The 21,771-nt window shown below is 35.5% G+C and overlaps 1 protein-coding gene and 1 pseudogene across 4 annotated transcripts in view; both read right to left on the bottom strand.

Moving 5' to 3' along the window:
* The window catches only part of CERT1 (ceramide transporter 1), a 105,179-nt gene that overhangs the window by 65,296 nt on the left and 18,112 nt on the right, over positions 1–21,771 (bottom strand). For all 4 annotated transcript variants that reach the window (XM_038532539.1, XM_038532536.1, XM_038532538.1 and 1 more), the window contains exon 3: positions 8,406–8,522. In XM_038532539.1, the coding sequence (XP_038388467.1) occupies positions 8,406–8,522 (117 nt within the window). The remainder of the gene's footprint in view (positions 1–8,405; positions 8,523–21,771) is intronic.
* On the bottom strand, positions 14,225–14,402 carry LOC119871371 (annotated as a pseudogene).

The raw sequence follows: 21,771 nt of genomic DNA, 5'->3' as shown, positions 1-21,771 counted from the left end.
TCCCAGGTCTCCAGGATCGCGCCCTGGGCCAAAGGCAGGCGCCAAACCGCTGCGCCACCCAGGGGTCCCCCAGATCCAGTTTTCTTTGCAAGTAGTGCACCCTAATTTTTCTTGGTTTATGGAAATATTCTCATTTATCAAGGTTTATATAGGTTGGCCTGTAGTCCCTGTAACCTAAAAAGCATAATTAAAATAAATGGACCTATGACATCAATACCCATGTAATCTTTTCATATTTTCAATATTCATTTGATCTGCACAACCATGTTCAGCATTAGCAGATATCACAAAAGTGGTTTTTAAAGTATCTGCACCTAATTTACATCCGTTGCTCCACATCCTCACCATCATGTGGTTTTAAGTCTATTTTTTCTTTTTCTTTATTATTATTATCATTTTAAAGTGACACTGCTTGGTGGCAAATGGTATCTCACTGTGGTATAAATTTGCATTTTCTTGATGACTAATGACATAGAGTACCTTTTCGTATTGAATATCCTGTTTTATGAAGTGCCAATTCAAGTCTTTTGGCTATTTTTGTTTTTATTTGAGCTGTGAAAAGTTTTCTTACCCATCTGTGGGGCTCTCTCTGCTCCTTTTGACAAAATGTTGTCAAGCTGTATCTCAACTGGCTACATGGTTAATATGATTAGCTACCTCAGTATCTTCTTTCTTTCACTGATGTAAAATCCTTGAATTCCTCTTTTACCATCTTGGTAAAGGATAAACACCTTCCACAGATTAAAAAAAAAAAAAGGGATGGCTGAAAATTATAAACTAATGACATTCCCTCTTTTCTATATGATATACTTTATTGAGTATTTACACATCATATGAAGTACAAAATGCAGATGTCACCTCTGGCAAATTCAGCTTTCAAAATTTTAGGTAACAAAAACTTACAAAATTATTTTAAAAGCCCTTGAGAGTTAAATTATTTTTATTCCAGAATACTAAGAATATTAAAGGAGGTTGGTATTTTGTTTTCCTTGATTTCATTCCAAACCTCGAAAGTGCTGACTGGCAGTGTGACAGTATCTACGTTAAGGTGTTAAAATTTTTTTTACTACTAATGTATGGATTACTACTGCAAGCAATTTAATAACTAACTCTCACTGGTAGGAACTGACCAAATTCTTGACCATAATGATTGAAATATCCAGAGACAAAAAGTTTTTTTGCTAATTAATGTAGCCCAGTTGTGATCTCAACTATGTGGGATTTTTTTTACAACTTCTATGAGCAAATGACACATCCTTGACTACTCTGGAAGCTGCTAGATTTGCACTTCTCTCAAAAATTAAAACACATGAATATAAAGGAAAAGTAAAATTTGATTCTATCTTCTATCACCATGGTAGGATGCAAACAGGTAAATGGAGAACTGGTTGTAATCCACCAATCCTGTGAAATTATTTACACAAAGAATGCACTGGGGGTGCCTGGCTGGCTCAGTCAGAAGAGTACATTCTTGATCTTGGGGTCATGAGTTCGAGCCCCACACTGGGTATAGAGATTACCTAAATAAATAAAAACTAAATTAAACTAAAAATAGTAGTTAAAAAGTTATATTTGCATCCTTAAGTCTTTACCAAGTAAATCAGATTTAAAATGCAAAACTAAATTTATATAATAATTTATAAAGCAGAGAAGTGTAGAATGAATGTCTAGTACCTATCTGTTAAGAAAATTTTCCAGTATTATAGTTTATTAAATATGGCAGAAATAATGACTTCATATGACCTTGATATTTAAAGAGTGCTAAAAAGAGGTATATTTTGCCATCTAGCTATTTTAAAATAGTTTCCTAATACGCTTATGTCAAATTATTTTTTTAAAGATTTTATTTATTTACTCATGAGAGAGACAGAGAGACAGAGAGAGAGGCAGAGACACAGGCAGAGGGAGAAGCAGGCTCCCTGTGGGGAGCCCAAAGTGGGACTCCATCTCGGGACGCGGGATCACGCCCTGAGCCAAAGGCAGATGCTCAATCGAGGCTCTCAACCAAGCCACCCAGGCATCCCAAACTTATGTCAAATTTAAGACAAAAGAGATTAACATGTCAAATAAGCAGAAACTGCTCTTAAAAATTGAGACAAAGCATCAAAATTAAGTTGATTCTGAGATAGGAGGGAAAATTATTTCATTATGGCAAAGAACAACACAGTTCTTAAGAGGTCTTTAAAGTGAGTCCTGGGCATCATTTAGGTGGCTCAACCATGACCTTATTTTGGTAAGAAACTTCTTTCGTACTCCATCTCATTTCAAGCAAAATGTGTAAGTTCTTTTCAAAAATTGTTTTCCACCTAATTCCCTCAGAAATCCCTTAACTTCTCAAGCTGAGAATAAAACTTTCTTCTGAAAGTATTCAATGGAGCATCAGATAGGAATTAGTGGTCCTTCACATAAGGATATGAGGTAAATCCATTCATATTAAATTACAAAACAACTGCCTTCAGATTCTCACTACAGAAAATAAGCATTTATAATAATTACCATTTGGATTCTTCCTCCCTAACTGTGTATCTTCCTATGACTCCTCATGTCTTGGATAATTTCCAAAATGTGGGGAAAGTCTGCGTGGCTCATGATCACCAAAATTTCAGATCTACTAAGGTTGTCCCTTATGAAAATAATGTAATGTCATGATTACCACAAACAAACTCTGTCACAGCCAAAAAGAGTTAATTTTTTCAACATGATTCTTAAATCTGCCAGAAGGAGAGCCTTCCTGCTAGTTTTTTGAGGGTTAGGGAAGTAGATTTCTTTCATGGTAAGAAGAAACTATGTTTATTCAAAATCACATTTATTGCAATTAAAGATCCTAGAATAATCCTATGATTCTTTTAAATAATAGCATCAATAGATAGCTTATCACATTTCCTTGATAAGCTAATCATGCAAAAAAAATGCTCACAGAGGCCCTTGGATAATATACAGATCCATCTACTAGAAAAATGTTTAATCCAAATAAAACCATCATCTTAATCTTGACATTCATGTAGCTTTTAGTTTTCAAATAATTTTCACAAACATCTTTCATTTGGCCTCAAGACAACATGAGAGATGGCCAAAAGATTAAAACAACAACAACAACTTGTCTTTAAAAATCATTTACTTAGGGGCACCTGAGTGATTCAGTTGGTTAAGGGTCTGACTCGATTTTGGCTCAGTTTATCTCAGGGTGATGGGATCCAAGTTCCATGTCGAACTCGCTCTGGGCTTGGAGACTCCTGAGATTCTCTCTCTCTCCCTCTGTCCCTCCCCTCTACTCACTCTCTTGCTCTTTCACGCTCTCTAAAAATAAAATAAAAATCTTTTATTTAGTAGTGTCTCAAATTTTAAGGAGAATCAGGATACAAATGCGCTCCACACAATAAAGCAAGCACACTATTTCAAAATAAAATTACTGGTCAGGTATATATATGCCCCTTGGTATATTTTAAGTCAAAACAGAATCTTGCATTTAAGAATGACCTCAAGAATTTCTTTCTTTCACAGGGACTACTGTCTAATGTCACCCCAAATTATGAAACTTCTAATATGATGACAACATTTAAATCACAAAATTATCTTTTAAAAACTTTATTTCTAGTGAGCAAGTTATTTTGCAATGAATACCAAGGAGAAAAAACAACAGCAGACAGAGAATATAGAACCTACTGTATTTCTGTCAGTAATCTAACACCAACCATGAAGACTGAAGGAAAAACAAAAATTTCAAAAATTATAAATTTCCCTCATAAAATTTGTTTTACAAAATACTGTAAATTATGTCAACGGGAAAATTTAGTGTCCAATGTGTCGTTAATTCCTAAAAAGTGGTGCATCTGAGTCTTTAAGGAGCTTATGGTCTAAAATAAACAGTAGTGATATGAAGAACATATAAAAACTATGGGAGGGGTGCTTGGGTGGTTCAGTCGGTTAAGTGTCTGCCTTCGGCTCAGGTCATGATCTCAGGGTCCTAGGATCGAGCCCCACATTGGGCTCCCTGCTCAATGTAGAGGCTGCTTCTCCCTCTCCCTCTGCCTGTAGCTCCCCCGCTTGTGCTCTGTCAAATAAATAAATACAATCTTTTAAAAAAAACCCACAAAACTATAGGAATACTGTGATTTAAGAAGTCTGACAGTTTAAGTAAACAAAATATATTTCACATGAATACATGGGAGAAGTGCTTGTCAGTCAAAAGCTCTGGTTCTCAGGTCACACAGACCTGAGTCTGAAAGCCGGCTCCTTTATTAATTAGCAATTTGACCTTGGACAAGTTATTTAACCTCTGTTTCAGTTTCTTCATCCATAGAAATAGTATAGTAATGTAAACCTTGTAAGACTGTGAGAGTAAAAGGAGATAAGGTATATGTTTATTACCATATCTAATATATGTTAATCCTCAAAAATGTCAGCTATTACTATCACCATCACCACCACCACATTATTATTGTCTTGTAAGGTAGAACTTTTGGTGTATTTGAGTGTGCGTGTGTGTGTGTGTGTGTGTGTGTTAAATAGACTGATAGTAGAATGAGTAAATACAGGCCACCTGGGAAGGAAAGAACAGAAACCTCCAACTTCTCCCAGATATTATAAATTACCAAAACCTGTCAGAGAAGCCCTAACAAAGGCTCAACAGCAAGAAAAGGAATGAAGGCCCATCTGATGACATCAGAAGAAAAAAGGCCCACTGTTCCAAGTTTTGTGTCATTTTAAGGGCAGGTGGTATAATGAGGAAGTGTAAATGGAATTGAGTGAGCTGGAAGGATGGGAACTCATCAACTTTGAAGTATAACACTTTGGGTTTATCATGACTGGCTTACTTTGCTTGCTTTGTTTTTGTTCTGTTTTTGTGGGAGTAGGGAGGGTGGTGTGAGGGTGAAGGCACACAAACAGGATACAGTCATCTTTCCTTCTCTAAGTAATGTATCAAGGTCATGCAGCTAGTAAGTAGTATAAGCAGCAGTGCCAGGATTCAATCCTGTATTTATCAGACTTCAAAATCCACCATTCAAACACTAAACAGTAAAATGTTCTTTTTGACAGTCCATGGGTGGAAAGATGAGTTCCTGTTTGTCTTGCACATATATGGCAGAGCTCAAATGATACAATCTAATCTGCAGGAGGTAAGCTTATGGGAATTATTTTCAAATATTCACCTCTTTTTTTTTTTTTTTTTTTTAAGTAGGCTCCACACTCAGCATGGAGTCCAAACCAGGGTTTGAACTCATGACCCTGAGATCAAGAGCTGGATGCTTAACAAACTGAGCTACTCAATCACCCCTCCAAATATTCAGTGTCTACCAGTAACTAAAAGAAAGCAGAATCAACATAAAATTGAATCCAAAGAATCCATAAACTAAAAGGTAGTAGAGTCTCAGTCAACTTTCTTAAATTTAATCTAAACCTTGTTTCATCGACTCCAAAATAGCACTTCCCTCACCTCTCAGGACAATAAGGAAAAAATAAAGCACATGAAGTACATAATGCACTAATTAGTACTTGAGTGATCCTCAGTAAATAGGAGCTCTATCATAATCATCACCATGCTTTAACGATTTGGTATTAATTTTGAGTATCAATATAACAAATGCATACTTAAATAGTAAAATTACTAAATTGAGGTTCCACATTCAATATCCTTTAGGGATACTGAAGAACAAATTAAGAAACATTTCCTCACTACCTCACTGTTTCTGGCCTATGGGGAAGAAAACTTTGTTGATTATGTGTGGTGATAGCATTTGAATGTTCTCCCTCTTAAATATTAATTTAGTAACTCAAACAATTTATTTTTGAAATTCATATTCAATTCAAATTCATATTCAATTTATAAATTTTCACTGATATGTTAGCACATCACATAATTTACATTACAATTAACTATTAATAAAAATTAACAATGATTTCTCCTTCCTTGTCTATGAATCAACTACTTTTAGAAATCAGAAAAGTCTGTGCAATGTATCTGAAATCCTGTTAAAAAAAAAAATGAAATCCTGATGTTGAATCTTTTTAAAAATCTTTTCCTAAGAACTTAAATTCACCAAAAACCTGATGTCTCAGCTGAAGTCACACTGCTCTCAGACACAAAGATTATTACTATTATTATTTTTTAAAGAATTATTTGAGAGAGTGCATGCGAGCAAGTGGGAGGGGTAAGAGGGAGACAGAAAATTCTCAAGCAGACTCCCCACTGAGCAGGGCTTGATCCCAGGACCCTGAGGGAGGATCATGACTTGAGCTGAAACCAAAAGTCAGCTGCTTAACTGACTGAGCCACCCAGATGCCCCCGAGACTCAAAGATTATGCTTATCCATTGTTCAAAGATGCAAAGAAATCAATGATATGGAAGAAATATATGCTTTTTGCATATTTCTTCACTCAAGGAGAAAATACAAAATGGAAACTTGCAGAGAATTCTGGTTTGGCTTTACTAAGAAAAACAAGCAAAATAAAATATGCCTAATTAAAAATACAGAAAAAACCAGCCCTGTAATCTATGTTAGCTGATTAAGGCTTTAAGTCACAAGTTAAAAATTAGTTCTACTTAATAACATCTTTAATCATTAGTAAGAGCCCTGGACCTGATTAATAAATACACAATACCATCTCTTTACAGGCACATTTAGCAACTCTCACTGAATGCAGAATTCTTCGTCCAAAAACAAAATGTATAATTTAATAAATTTAGTTGTCACTCCAAAGCCCTTTCTTTTTCCACTGTCATAAATGAGAAAATATATCAGCCACTCTGGTAAGTAACCGTACATATGTTATCTCATATATTCCTTATATACACTAAGAAGAGGTAAATTATCACGCCCAGTCATATCTGGTACACAGCAGAAGATGTAGTGTGAATCCAGGTCGGCCTAGATTCAAAGCATTCAGATTTTGGAATTCTAGCTCCTCTGTTTTATTTTTTTTTATTTTATTTTTTTTTTATTGTTTTAGCTCCTCTCTTTTAAATACTAGAAATCTTTTTCCCGTTTTCTCCATTTTTAGACTCCTTTCTGAAGTAATAAAATCAAGATAACTAATATAAAATTTTAAGATTTTAAGTAATCTCTTCATCTAACATAAGGTTTGAACTCATAACCTTGAAATCAAGAGTCGCATGCTCTCCTGACCGAGTCAGCCAGACACACCAACATTCACAAGATTTTAAACCAGTATAACACTAAAGCTAAAACAGAGGGGGGAAAATGGGTATCACAGCCAGCTTTCTTTACGCCAAGAAAAATTCATAATCAATATCAATAAGAATTTGCCTGTGCTACCTCAAATCAGACAGGTTTTTCTTGTTTTAGAGTGTGTATGCATGTTGTGTGGGTACATGTTTTGCACCTGTCAAATGACCAAAACAGGTGTTTCAACTACAACTCTATGAAACCCAAACAAACAAGTACAGACAAGTATGTGAATAAGTACAAAGTTCTCTTAAGTCACACTCAGGAATAGCATCATGAATTTATACCTTTCCCTATTCCTTGTTTTATCATAATAAACTGAGTTAGCTAATAATGCAGATTTAATATCACACATTTCTTTAGTCTACTTACCACTTATTCATGTTTTTGTTTTTAAACATTTTTTATTTGAGAGAGAGAGGATGGGGGAAGGTGGTGGTGAGGGAGGCACAGGGTAAGGGAGAAACGGACTCTCTGATGACCAGGGAGCCCATGCAGAGCTTGATTCTTTGAGGACCTCGAGATCATGACCTGAGCTGAAGGCAGACGCTTAACTTACTGAGCCACCCACGTGCCCCTTATTAAATAACAAGAATGCGGATTATACATCTATATAAGAAATACATTCTAAAGGTTTACTATTAGCTTCCTATTTACAAAAATTAAATGACAAATGTTTACACTATGAATTTACCCAAAAGGCTACAGATGACTATAAAAACAGTGAAGCTTCTAAATATTATGGTTATACATTCAATATTATTTCAAAAACCTTTTATCCAGATCATACAAAGGCATTTACTATGGAACAAATCCTAAGTATAAAAATCAAGATTTGTTTTACTTTAAAAAAAAAAAAAAAGGGCACATTTTGTTTTAATTAACAATGAAAACCATTTGTTGGTGTGCCCCTCAATTTGCTACACTGGGTCCTGCCTAACTCATGATCATTTAATAAAGCAAATTAAATCTTAAAAAAAAAATTAAAAACATTTGTCATAACAAATTCCCTTAGAGCAACTCAAATGTTAGGAATAAAATTATTTCAAAAATTTATATCTGTACTACTTTGATCTTTACTATCCAAATAATGTTCGACTTTTTAAAAACACGTTACATCTCAAAACTTCTTAAAGAAAAAAAGTAAAACTTTTAAAAGGAGTTACTACTACCAGTATCTTGCCTAATCCTCCACTGACAGGTAAACACTAGAGCCTCTACCTTGTGCTGTTCGATGGCATCTATCCACTGTTGTCTGTGATCCGGATCTTGAGCACGAAGATACCAAACGCTATCATTTACGCTAATATCAAATCGACATTCATCAAAATCATGAGGCTGTGGAGAAAAAAGTAGAAAATGAAAAGCAAAGCTAATTATATTCTCAGAAATGTTATACCCAAGAGCAAAAACATGAACATATCCATTCTGGCTGGTGGGTGACTCCTGTTATTTTTCTATTTATTTTTCTACTCAAATAACTGTTTTTTGAAGATCTCTCAGATAAAAAGCACAAGACACAGTTACCAAAAACTAAGTTTTATTCACTACTCCTACAAACGAGTTGGTACATAAATATATTTCAAAAAACAGAGCTAATACTTTCATCAAATGCTTTGAATTAGCTTAACTAGGGGGAACATCACCATAAGCACACACACAACAAACCCACCAAAATAAGCTTTAGGGAAGATGTTTACTACTTTTTTCCATGCCTCCATTACTCAAAAAAAAAAAAAAAAAAAAAAACAACAACTCATCGCAAATAGTTGTATTTCATTAAATGTGATAAACAAAATACATTCTGTCACAAAATAATGTTAACATTTCCTTCTAAGTATCTCAAATTAACTTCTAACTTTTTAAATGTCTTTGAGAACACCAGGAGAGCTTCCAATGAGAAGAAAAATAAAGTAACATTACCATTAGACCTACGTTAGATAAAAAAAAAAAAAAAAAAAAGACCTACGTTAGAGGACACTGCCTATAACAGAAAGTAAACATTTAGTGAAAATATTAATTACTTGGTTCAGTCTTTTCCATTCTTTGTGAGAATATGTAAAATGAGTATTTTATATCTTTAATTTTTGTTCAGTAAATTAATTCAAATATGATTGGACCCATCACATATAGCACCTCTTCTACTAGACATAGTATAGAGAGTGAATCAATTTCTTCTCCTGTGAATAATCTTAGAAAAGAGAAAGTCCTCTCTGGTCAATGTAATAATAAACTTATTTGATGAACAGAATCTACATTTTGTATTTCCAAGATTTATCATTTATTCTTTCCTCCTTTTAAACAGCATCAATCTTTTATCTCATCTGTTTAGCAAAAATACTGTAACTCCACAATTAAAAAAAAAAAAGATTTTATTTATTTGACAGAGGGAGAGCATGAGAGCACAAGCAGGGGGAGAGGCAGGTAGAGGCAGAGGAGCCTGATGAGGGGCTTGATCCTAGGACCTGGGGATCATGACCTGAACCAAAAGCAGACACTTAACTGACTGAGCCACCCAGGTGCTACTGCCATACATAATATTCTTTAGATTACAAAACAGATTTCTCTTTTAAAATTAAGACAACAAATCATAGATCTGACTGGCTAAAGGATGTAAGTTAAGCATTTTCTGAATCAATGTGCTCGACATCACAGTTTGGACTATGGATAGTCAAGCCTTAAGAATGGAATCCAGTTACCAAAAAAGGTTTCTTGGAGGAGGGAAAGAATATATACTATCTGAAGAACCAAGTAAATAATTTAACTGATCAGTCTACTATTCTGAATGGCCCAGAGATTTTTAAACTTTCACTTCATAATCAGTCTATTTCTAGCTACCATTCCTGAAAATGTCTTACAGTTGACATCTTCAAAACTTCCTCACAATCTTCCAGTGAGTAGTACAATGCCACATTTAAAATATTCCTGAAAACAGAAACCCACCACAGGCTTCCTGTGGATATGAGTGACTTAATAAAATCTAAAATCAGTATGTAAAATTTGCCAAATTTCTAAATCTGCCAAGTATAAATTATGATCTCTTCTCCCTGCTCAAAGTTTAAAAATGTGGAAAATGTCAAGCTTTAGATAGAGCTGCATAGAAATAGAAATAAAATGGTAGTCTAGAAAGCTGGAATTAAAGAATTTGGTAGCTTCAACTGAATGTCACCATTGTGATGAATGCAGTATCTTCATACCCATACACAGAGATGGTAGTTAACAGAAAATGTATACAAGGTAGCCAGTTCCACCATCAACAATTTGACAGGTAGGTGGCATAAAAGAGGGATATATCAATTATCAGGTGATAGAGTCTGTGAACATAGAAGCCTTGATTTCCCAAAATGTGTAAAAGTGAGGGAAGCGATGCCTACAGGGCAAATGACAGACTTCTTAAGAGGACATGTTTTAGAAAATATTGAAATCTAGACAACTGAGCTTATATCGCATGTCAACGTACATACAACACTCCAACATAAAATAGAGAACTACTTGATTCAAACACAACTGCAATGAACACAAATGAGATTACTTTACTCTCCCCAAAACCAAATTGTGTCCCCAATGAGAAAGCCAACAACAAAAAAGGAAAATATCAAGGAAAACGTAGGTGAGCCTCACACTTTACCCTGTTAAAATTTATCGCAAGGGATCAAAAAAAATTTATCAAAACGTGAAATGACACTTATATCTACTGTCTTGGTGTGTCTAAGTCAGTTCTTTCAGTTTCTATAACAAAAATACCAGTAAGTGTTACAGGGAGCTTAAACACAAATTTCTCACAGTACTGGAGGCTACAAGTCCAGATCACAGTGCCAGCATAGTAGTGTTTGAGGGTCCTCTCTCTGGTTTACAGATGGCTGCTTTCTAACTCTGTCCTCAGATGGATGACAGAGAACTCTGTGGTCTCTTCATCCCCTCAGAAGGGTGCCAATTTCATCATGTGGTCTTCACTCTCATATCATCTAAACCCAATTACCTCCCAATGGCCTCACCTCTGAATGTGATCACAATGAGAAATTAAATATTCAACACAAGAATTTTGGGAGGACACATGCATTCAGTCTAAAGTCTTCACTAGCTATTAAAAATAATGTTATAGGAACAAGAGGTATAAATCCACAAAGAAAAAGAAAGAAAAATTTTCTACAAAATTAATTAAAGTTTTATTTATTTGTTTGATAGAGTGAGCGAGCACAGGGGCACAAGTGGGAGGGAGGGGCAGAGGGACACTCAGACTCTCAGGGAGCCGGCCGTGGAGGTCCATCCCAGGATCCTGAGATCAGGACCTGAGATGAAGTTAGATGCTTAACCAACTGAGCCACCTAGGCACCTCTCGACAAAATTTAAAAGTAGAATGTGGTAACTGAGTTATTTGGCTTGAGAAAGCTGAAAATTAAGCATCTACAAGAAAAAAGAAGAGAAAAGAAATCAAGCCAATTTGTATGCAATGACAGAAACGCAAGGGAACTGGAGATAACAGGGAGCCATAAAAGTAAAAGCAAGGGTGTAGCTGGAAAAAAATAAGATCAAGAGTCATTTAAAGGTGCAATTAAACCCCAGGAATTCCAAGCATTGGTTACTACTCACCTACCACGGTGCAATATTAGAGGCACCACCCCTACCTCTGAGAGAGATTATATCAGTTTTAGAAGTAGGGACAGTCCTACACAGCAGTGGGTGTGGGGAAAGGAAAAAAAAAAAAGCAGATACGGAAATATTCATATTTATTTTTTTCCCCTACCTGACTTCCAGAGAGCTAGCACCCACACAAGTTCCTTCTATCCCCTTCTGACCATTGGAAGATTCTTCTATGAGAAAATTAAGTAGTCCAAGAAAAAAGGCATAAAGTAATGATATTTAAGGGTTTCACACCCAGGCACTTAATCAGTATGATAGTTCTAAACCATGAACATAAAGAAACATTTACCTTTCAAATCTGGTAGGTATGTGTCACCAAAATGAGAGAGTAACCAAGAGAAGTCAGCAGCATTTGAGATCCAGGAAAAGAAGCAGCAAAGGGACTTCCCAGGAAGACAAGGAAAATGCAAGAAGCAGAGTTATGGAAGAGACTCCAAAGTCTAGATTAGAACAGTATGACAGGATGCTTTAGAAGAGATTTCTCTGGTAGGGGCAAAAGTGGAAATGAAAAGACTATCTAAAAGGTTAAACTCAGGGGACAGAATGTAAGAAGACTTAGAAATTCAAAGAAAGTCAACCAAATTTTTAATGAACTTTATCATTACTATATAGTAAACTTTATCGATTTTAATCACTGCCACAATTAAGATGGAAATGTTTTCATTTACATAATCCCTTCTAAAGATTCCTCATGTTCTCTATATAATATCCCTCCCTCTGCCAACACCTTCCAAAAACCAAGAATTTGCTTTCATCTATTTATTAGTTTGCATTTTTAAAGAAATTTATGTAAATGAAATCAGTATGTACTCTTATGCCTCAGTGGTTTTACTCAGTATAACAATTTTTGTATTCATTTTGTTGTGTCTTACAGTAATTGATTCTTTTTATTGCTGAGTTGATTTATAATGAATATAACATTTTGTTTATTCACCTGTTGAAAAATTGCTTCCACTTTTTTATTTTGAATAAATGATGTGAAAATTCCTATGTTATATGGATATATATTTTTACTTTTTTTTAAGATTTTATTTATTTATTCATGAGAGACACAGAGAGAGGCAGAAACAGAGGCAGAGGAAGAAACAGGCTCCATGCAGGGAGCCTGATGTGGGACTCAATCCCGGGACCCTGTTATCACGACCTGAGCCAAAGCAGATGCTCAACTGCTGAGCCACCCAGGCGCCCCTATTTTTACTTCTGACCTAGGATTGGAATGCCTAACTCAAAAACGTAGGTATACATTTAAGGAACTGCCAAAAATAGTTGTACCATTTTACATTCTTACCAGTAGTCTAACAAAATCCAGTTATTTCACATCCTTGTTTGGGCTTACTTTTGGACTCTACACTGTTCCACTGATCTAAATGTCTATTCTTGGGGTGCCTGGCTGGCTCAGTCAGTAAAGCATGCAAAACTCTTAATCTGGGGGTTTTATGTCTAACTCCAAAAACACTAAATTATTGCTGCGTAACAGTCTTGAAATCATGTAGTGTTGTCTTCAAACTTTACTCACCTTTTAAAAACTGCTTTGGCTAATCTCGGTAGTTTGCATATACCTATGTATTTCTAGATACATTTAGTACCAGGTTGCAGTGATTCCATAGGTTTTCTATAGATTAATATGGGAATGTGTGATCTCTTAACAATATTGACCCTTCCAATCCATGGACATTTCTCCAATTACTCATGTCTTCTTTATCTTCACAATCTCATTTAGTCTGTACTGTACAGGTACGATGCACAATGACTGATTCCTAAGTAATGTCTTTTTTAGGTTACTATACATAAAATTGTTTTTAAATTTCACTGCTTACAGTATATAATACATTTCATAATTGTAATATTAACCTTATATTCCATGATTGTGCAAAATTCACTTAGTACATCTGCTACCTGTTTAAATAATACACCTAAAGTAACCTACAAAACAAAAACATTCATGCCACCTGCAGTTTTCCTTCTGCCTTTCTGATCTTTATGCTTTTTTGTATCTTTTTCTCTTGCCACACTGAAATGACTAGGATGTTCAAAACAATGTTAAAATTGAAGTGCTAAGGGCAGACATCTTGCCCCGACCTTAATCTTAGGAGAAACACATAAAATATTTTGCCATTAAGCACGATGTTAAACTATGAATTTTGTTCATGTCCTTCATTAGACTGATTTTCCTTTCTACTTCTAGTTACCTAAGAATTTCTTTTTTAAATTTAAATGAATGTTGGATTTTGTCCAAACCTTTTTTTGGTCTGTATCTACTGAAATTTGTTATGAATTTCTGTAGTTTGCTAAAATGGCAAATTACAATGACTGATTTAACACATTGAATTAACCTTGAATTCCTGAGATAAGGTCCATTTGGTCGTGACATACAATTTTTTTTTTTTTTTTTTGTCCCAAGGGGGTGCACCATTCTTAGAGGTACTATAATACAAGGCTGATGCATGGAATGGATCAGCCATTTTCCTGATCCAAAAACCCAGTTACTATATTGTCCTTGGATAGAGAATATATCAGATATTAAAATGGTAAGGACAGATACTATATACTATCTTAGCCAAAAGGCTCAGAAGTGATACATAAATCTTTTTATATACTATTGATTTGCTAATATTTTGTAAAGAAATATGGACAATATCTATGTCCATCACACAGCTATAATTTTCTTGTGATGTCTTATCAGGTTTAGGTTTCACAGTTATGCTGGCAACCTAACTAGAAAGACTCTGCATAAAATTGGGACTACTTCTTGGATGTATTAAAGAACATACCAGTGAAATCGTGGTGGAAATGTTTTCTTGATGGAGGAGGTATTAACAACATCAGTTTTTTTGACTTTGGCTTATTCAGATTTTCTGTATCTTAAAAGCATTAAAAGGGAAAAAATAATCCTATAATTAATGATATATATTCACTTTAAAAAAAAGATTTTATTCATTTATTCATGAGAGACAGAGAGAGAGAGAGAGAGAGGCAGAGACACAGGCAGAGAGGGAGAAGCAGGCTCCATGCAAGGGGCCCAACGTGGGACTCAATCCCAGGACTCCAGGATCAAGCCCTGGGCCAAAGGCAGGCGCCAAACTGCTGAGCCACTCAGGGATCCCCATATTCACTTTTTCTGATACTCTTCACCAATTCCTAAAGACCTCAGTTTGCCACTGGGGGTATTTCTCTCCAGCCTGAAAAAGTTCCATTAACATTTCTTGTAGTACAGGTCTGCCCATAAGTTCTCTTAGTTTTCCTTTACCTAAAAATATCTTTTTTACTTCATTTTTGAAGAATATCTTCACTGAATACAGAATTTTGGAAAGATAATTTTTTTCGTTCATTCCATTAAAAGACATCTTCTGGCTTCCACGATCTTAAGAAGTGTATGGTAATTTGAATCTCCCCATTTATGTGTCACTTTAGCTATGTTCAAGATTTTTTTATCTTTGGTTTTCACAGCAGTTTGATATGTTAGGTTTCTATTTATCCTGTTGCTGTATAGCTTCTTGAATCTATAAATTTACATTCTTCACCAAATTTTGAAGGTTTTACTATAATTTCTTCAAATATTTTTTCAATTTCTTTTCTCCTCTCAAGACTCCAAAAAACCCATTTAATTCTGCTTATTTAAAACAAAGAAACAAAAAAACCAAATTAGGTTAAGAATGACTTCTTTTGATCTATATTCAAAAACCGGATTATTTTCTCTGTCATCTTTATCTACTACTATAAATCCCAGAGAATACATGTTTTTTATTTTGGATATCCCACTGGTTCTTTTTATATGTTTCCTTTTTCTTTGCTGAAATGGCCTTCCTTTTCATTCACTACAAGCCTATTTTTCTTTTACTTCACATAATTATAAAACCTTCTTTAAAAATCCTTGTCCAATAATTGTAACATCCTGTTCATTTTGCATTTGGCATTTGTGTCTTTTGCCTTGAGAATGTGTTGTTATTTTCTAGCTCTTCATGTTGAGTAGTTTCGAGTTGACCTTGAAAATTGTGAATGTTGTGCTGTAAACTCTGGATTCTGTTATATTGTTCTGAAAAATACTGTTTTTCTTTTAGCAGGCAATTAACATGCTCAGACCCAAATTACTAATTCCATCATGTGTTAATGGGCAGCAGCTAGGATCTCAGTTTAGAGTACTTTCATTCTCGTCTGCAATACACACAAATGAGGGGCCAGGTACAAACTTGGACAGAGTTTTATATTTAGAATTTGAGGTTCCCTTTCTTTAGCCCCTTTTTTCTGCATTACCTCCTCACTAACTGCATTCCTTCTCCTGGTACCTACAGCTAAAAAAAATGGCAAGTGTTCTTTAAGAGTTTTAGCTCCCTGCATCTCTGCCATGGTGGCAGTAATTCTGATCACATTTCAGACCACTTTCCATCTGCCTCACACATACGTAGCTCAGAAGTCAACCAGAGATTTGGGGAGAGTTTTTACACAATTTTGAGTTCCCCTTCTCTGGTTTCTCTTTTGTGTATTTTCTCATTTTCCATTAGCCCTGGTAGTACCAAAACCTTTCTTAGGTTCTGCTGGTCAAAAAGATAACTGGTTGATTTTTCTGTTAAAGTTTTAGCCACCCAGTACCACCACAACAGAAAAGTTACCCTTATTCTACTCATTGCCAAATATCCTCTCCACTGATATTTGAGTCCAGTTGAAAGGACTCACTTATCAGGGAGTCCTTTCAACTCAGATGTTTGAGCCTCAGTCCCAAAAGGCTCTTATGATACCAGTACCAGCACCAGTGGGCAACACTTTCTCTTCCGAGGTCCAACTCCCAGCCCTATCTCCAACTTATAGGTTCTGTTAATCCCAATTTCATCCCTTCATTCCTCTGGCCCTACGATTTATAAAAGCTGGTCACTGCAATTAATACCTATGTACTATCCACAGTGTTTTTCTTTTGTTCTTTTAGTTCTAAACATTTTCTGCTGAAATACCTACAGTGGTTTCTGGTTCCATGAGAGGACCTCTGAATGATGTAATAAACAGTCCAAAAATAGTAAATGTTCACTTCATAATGGAGTAATAGATATCCATTCAAAAACAGTATTTTCAAAGGTTGGAAATTTGACAACTTAGTATGTGAGAAGAAGATAAAAGAGGTTACAAAAGCATATGTACAATGTGATCCTAATCATGCTGTTGCCTCAATAGCACTTTAGTACAACCACGTGATTAAAGACTGTACAACAGAGGCCCTGTTTGGCACACCCATATAATTCAGGCCACAGTGACTTACACTGAACAAACATTTATTTATTGAAGGTGGAGACTGAAATTCAGGCAACTATCGTCCACACAAAAACATGCACACCAGTGTTCACAACAGCTTTATTTGTAACAGCTCCCCAACCGAAAGCAACCCAAACATTCTTCAATTGGTGAATGGTACAGAAACTGAGATATATATACTACTCAGCAATAAAAAGGAACAAGTTATTGATATACTCAATAGCCTAGTGGATCTTGAGGAAATCATGCTGAAGAAAAAAGCAAATCTCAAAAGGTAACATTGTATGATTTCATTTATATAAAATTTTTAAAATGATAAAATTATAGAAATGATGAAAAGATTAATGGTTGCAGGGGTTAGACATGAGATAGTAGGCTGGAGAGAGACGAGAGAAGAGTGACTATAAAGGGAAGAATGAGGGATCTTTGTGCTGATGAAACAGTTTTGTATTTCTATTGTAATGGTGGTTACAAGAATCTACGCCAGTTATAAAATTGCACAGAGTTACATACATACATATGCATGCATGCACACATATACACACACACACACACACACAAATGAGTACATGTAAAACTGGTAAAATGTGAATAAGGTCTGTGGGTTGTACCAGTATCAACTTTTGGGTTTTGAATTGTACTATGTAAGATTTTACCATGCAGGGAAGTGGATGAAGGATAAATAAAACCCCTGTGTTCTATTTTTGCAAGTTTCTGTGAAAGTACATTTATTTCAAAATTAAAAGTTCTTTTTAAGTTTTGAAAAATAAAAAATATTCAACAAAATGTTCAAAGTGGACTACATAAGATTAACATCACTTGTGCAGGCTGATGACAGAGGCATTAAAGAGAGGCTAACTGGCTATATTCAGAATCTAACATAGATGGTGTGATCTTGGCAACGTCCCCACAGTCTGGATAATGAAAATATTGCTATGTAGCTGTAGAAACTAGATTCTGTCAGCACCCCAAGACATTTAGGCATGTGTCAGTATACATATCATGTGATTTACAGGGAGGAATAAATGCTCTGGTAAGCAGACATTTCAATTTTCTGGTAAATGCATTCTCTGTAAATATTCCACTCAGAAATATATGATAATCTGAAAGTCTGGCATAGAAACAAAATAAGGGGCAGCCCCAGTGGCACAGCGGTTTAGCGCTGCCTGCAGCCCAGGGCGTGATCCTGAAGACCAGGGATCGAGTCCCATGTTGGGCTCCCTGCATGGAGCCCGCTTCTCCCTCTGCCTGTGTCTCTGCCTGTCTCTCTCTCAATCTGAATGAATAAATAAATAAATAAATCAGAAAGAAAGAAAGAAAGAAAGAAAGAAAGAAAGAAAGAAAGAAAGAAAGAAAGAGAAGGAGAAGAGAAGAGAGAAAGAGAAGAGAAAGAGAAAGAGAAAGAGAAAGAGAAGGAAAGGAAAGGAAAGGAAACGAATCCAAGCCGGCCAGCAAGGAAAGGAACACGGCACACTTCACTCCCTGCCCTTCCGCATTCCCTGCCTGCCTTCCTTCCCTGCCTTCCCTTCCCTTCCCTTCCCTCCCTTCACGTTCCCTGTCCCTTCCCTTCCCTCCTCCCTTCCCCAATCCCTGCCCCGCCTTAGTTGAAAGATTTTTAGTGGCGAGTAGCATACCAAAATTAATGCAATGTTTTTTCCAACTTTCCTTTTTAAGTCACAGAATCTTTGTTCTCCTCCCTGCCTAATAAATCTTAACTGTAACATTTACACATTAAAAACAAAAACAAAAACACAAAATGATAGGACAGAGGTTTGAAGGAAAGAAGTACAGACATCTTGCCTCTGATGTGATACCCAGGGAAGGATATCACATCATTTTAGTGTATTTTGCCAAGGATGCAGAACCTGAATCAAATCACAAAGAAACATCAAACCCCAAGTGAAGAACATTCTAGAAAATAACTGGCCTGTAGTTTTCAAAAATATCTACACTACACAAAGTAAGGGTAAGGAAATAATTGCTCTAGATTAAGTGAAACTAAAGAGACAGGACACCTAAATGTAATACATGTTCTAGACGGCATTTTTTTTATTTTTTATTTTTTAAATATTTTATTTATTTATTCATGAGAGACACAGTGGGGGGGGGGGGCAGAAACACAGGCAGAGGGAGAAGCAGGCTCCATGCGCCACTCAGGCGTCCCTAGACTGAATTTTTACTAAAGGGAGAAAATATACTATATGGAGCACTGTTGGAACAATGGATAAAACTGGAATATGAACTATCAATTAGAAAAAAATTATTACTATATGAAATTTCCAGACTTTGCTAGCTATATTATGGTTATATCTACAGAGAGTGTCTTTGCTTATAGAAATTACACACTTAAGCATTAAGTGGAAAACAAGTAAAGGGAACCGACTCTCAAATGACCCAGGGAAAAATATAAGGCATGTATACACATGTGCCTAGAGAGAATGATACAAGAAATGTTAAAATATTGGTGAATCTAAGTGTTCACAGAAGTTATCACATTATCTTGCAACTTTTTGTATAAATTTATTCCAAAATGAAAAGTTAAAAACGATACCTTAAAAAAACAGGAGTAGTCTCTTTCCTTACAACAGTACCTTGAAAGTCAGCTACTTAATCTCTCTTTATATCCCACTGTTAAAGGGAGACAATGTCATCAAATAGTTAACAAAATCACTAATATTAAAACCAAAGATTAAATACACAAGAGAAAAAAAAGGAATTCTGAAGAAACAGTCAATGACATAAGGATCAAAAAATAAAAATACATGGACACATACTATGTGACACATGTACATTCATATATGCACACAAATATACACAATTTATAATTTCAACCAGGCCTTTTCCCTTCAACCTCTAATTGCCTCCTATCTTCTGAATGTTTAAGAGGATTAATCTCAACATTCAAAACTGGTCAACTGATTGCTTCACCCAACTTCTCTTGCAGGCTTCTACATTTCCATAAATGATACCTACCAAATGCTTAGACCTGAAATCATCTGACCCTTCATTTTTCTCACATCGTATGAGGCTTCCATCAGCAAATCTGCAAACCTTGTCAACTGTACTTTCAAATTAAATCTGGAATCCAATCAGTTCTCATAATCTCCACCAATACTACTCTGATCCAAACCATTGATATCTCCCATCTCAAATATTTGCATAGTCACCTAGGGCTGCCTAATTTTGGTTCCCTGCTTTCATTCTTGCCTCCTAAAATCTATTCTTAACAAAGCAGCGAGAAGTGATCCCAGTACAAGAATTAAATCACTCCACTGTTCAAGCTTCCAGTAACTTCTCTTCTTACTTAACATAAAAAGTCAATGTCCTAAAAAAAAAAAAGTCAGCGTCCTTCGATGACCCACAAGGCTCTACACAACCAGGAGCACCACCTCTGTGCCTACTTTTCCTACCACTTTCCCTTTGTCTATAAACCATACAGGCCTCCAGCCAGACAGGCCTCCTTATAGTTCCTTCAACTACCCTGGAGGAACTTGACAACTGCTGCTCCTTCTTACCAAGTCACGTCTTCCCACATTCATTTTCCTCCGTGAGATTTCTACTCAAATACTTCATTATCACCCATTATAAAACCCCCTGCCACACATGCAAATTTTACATTTTTGAAATAAGGATGTGTCTTACAATGGTATCAACTAGAATTGGCAATGTAACATACAAAATAATGGTGCATCTTAAATTTGGTGGTCAGACTCATTAAAATACAGTAATACTTTACCATAGAAGCCTTTCCAGACTCATCCTGCAATAAAAGATGCTCAGATAACAAGAACCACTTAATAAAAATGTTATTTACTTTAAGAGAGCAGAACCTAAGAAAAGGTTCCCAGACAAGGTTAGTTTGCATAATCTCACTGTCCCCAATTGCATAACATCTTTCCAAAGACTCTATTTTCCTTTTCTGTTTATAAACCTAACATGCAAATATTGAGGAAAATATATACGAAAGCAAATTATAAGTATTCAGTATTTGCTGCAATTTTTTTTCACTTAAAGTATTGACTTGATACACTCTCTGGGTATTTTCTCTCATATTTTTACCTCAATTTTGGGAATTTCTGAATAAACAAAATCCTGCTTTTAATATTAACCCTTAGGTAAAGGGTGAACCATGATGCAACCAGTACCAAATTTCTTAATTTTCAATATGCTTTGACATCTAAACCTGTGCTGTACAACAGAGCAGTCATTAGTCATATGTGGCTAGTTTGAACTAAGATGAGCTAGAAGTGTAGAATACACACTGGGTTTTGAAGACTTGGTAGAAAACAAAGAACGTAAAATATCTTAGTAATAAATTTTTAAAATTATTTTTAAGTAGGATCCACACTGGGCATGGAACCCAACATGAGGCTTAAACTCATGACCCTTAAATCAAGACCTGAGCTAAGATCAAGAGTTGGACGCTTAACCAACTGAACCATCCAGGCACCCTAGTAATAATTTCTTATGACTGTGTGTTAGGATGACAATATTTTGGACATAATAAATCAACTTCATTTGTTTCTCCTTTTTCAGTTACATATGTGGCTTGTATTTGTGACTCACATATTTCTATTGGACAGCCATGATTTAAAACTCATTTATTTATCCATGTAACCAACTAACCAATGAAATATTTATGAACACCTATGATTTAACAAGCACTATTTGGGGCACCGAGGATACAATGGTAAGGATGAACAGGCAT

Source organism: Canis lupus, chromosome 3, assembly GCF_011100685.1.
Source record: "Canis lupus familiaris isolate Mischka breed German Shepherd chromosome 3, alternate assembly UU_Cfam_GSD_1.0, whole genome shotgun sequence".
In the NCBI taxonomy this organism is placed as follows: Eukaryota; Metazoa; Chordata; class Mammalia; order Carnivora; family Canidae; genus Canis; species Canis lupus.
Note: the sequence above shows the minus strand (reverse complement) of the source record. Positions and strands in the feature narration are given on the sequence as shown.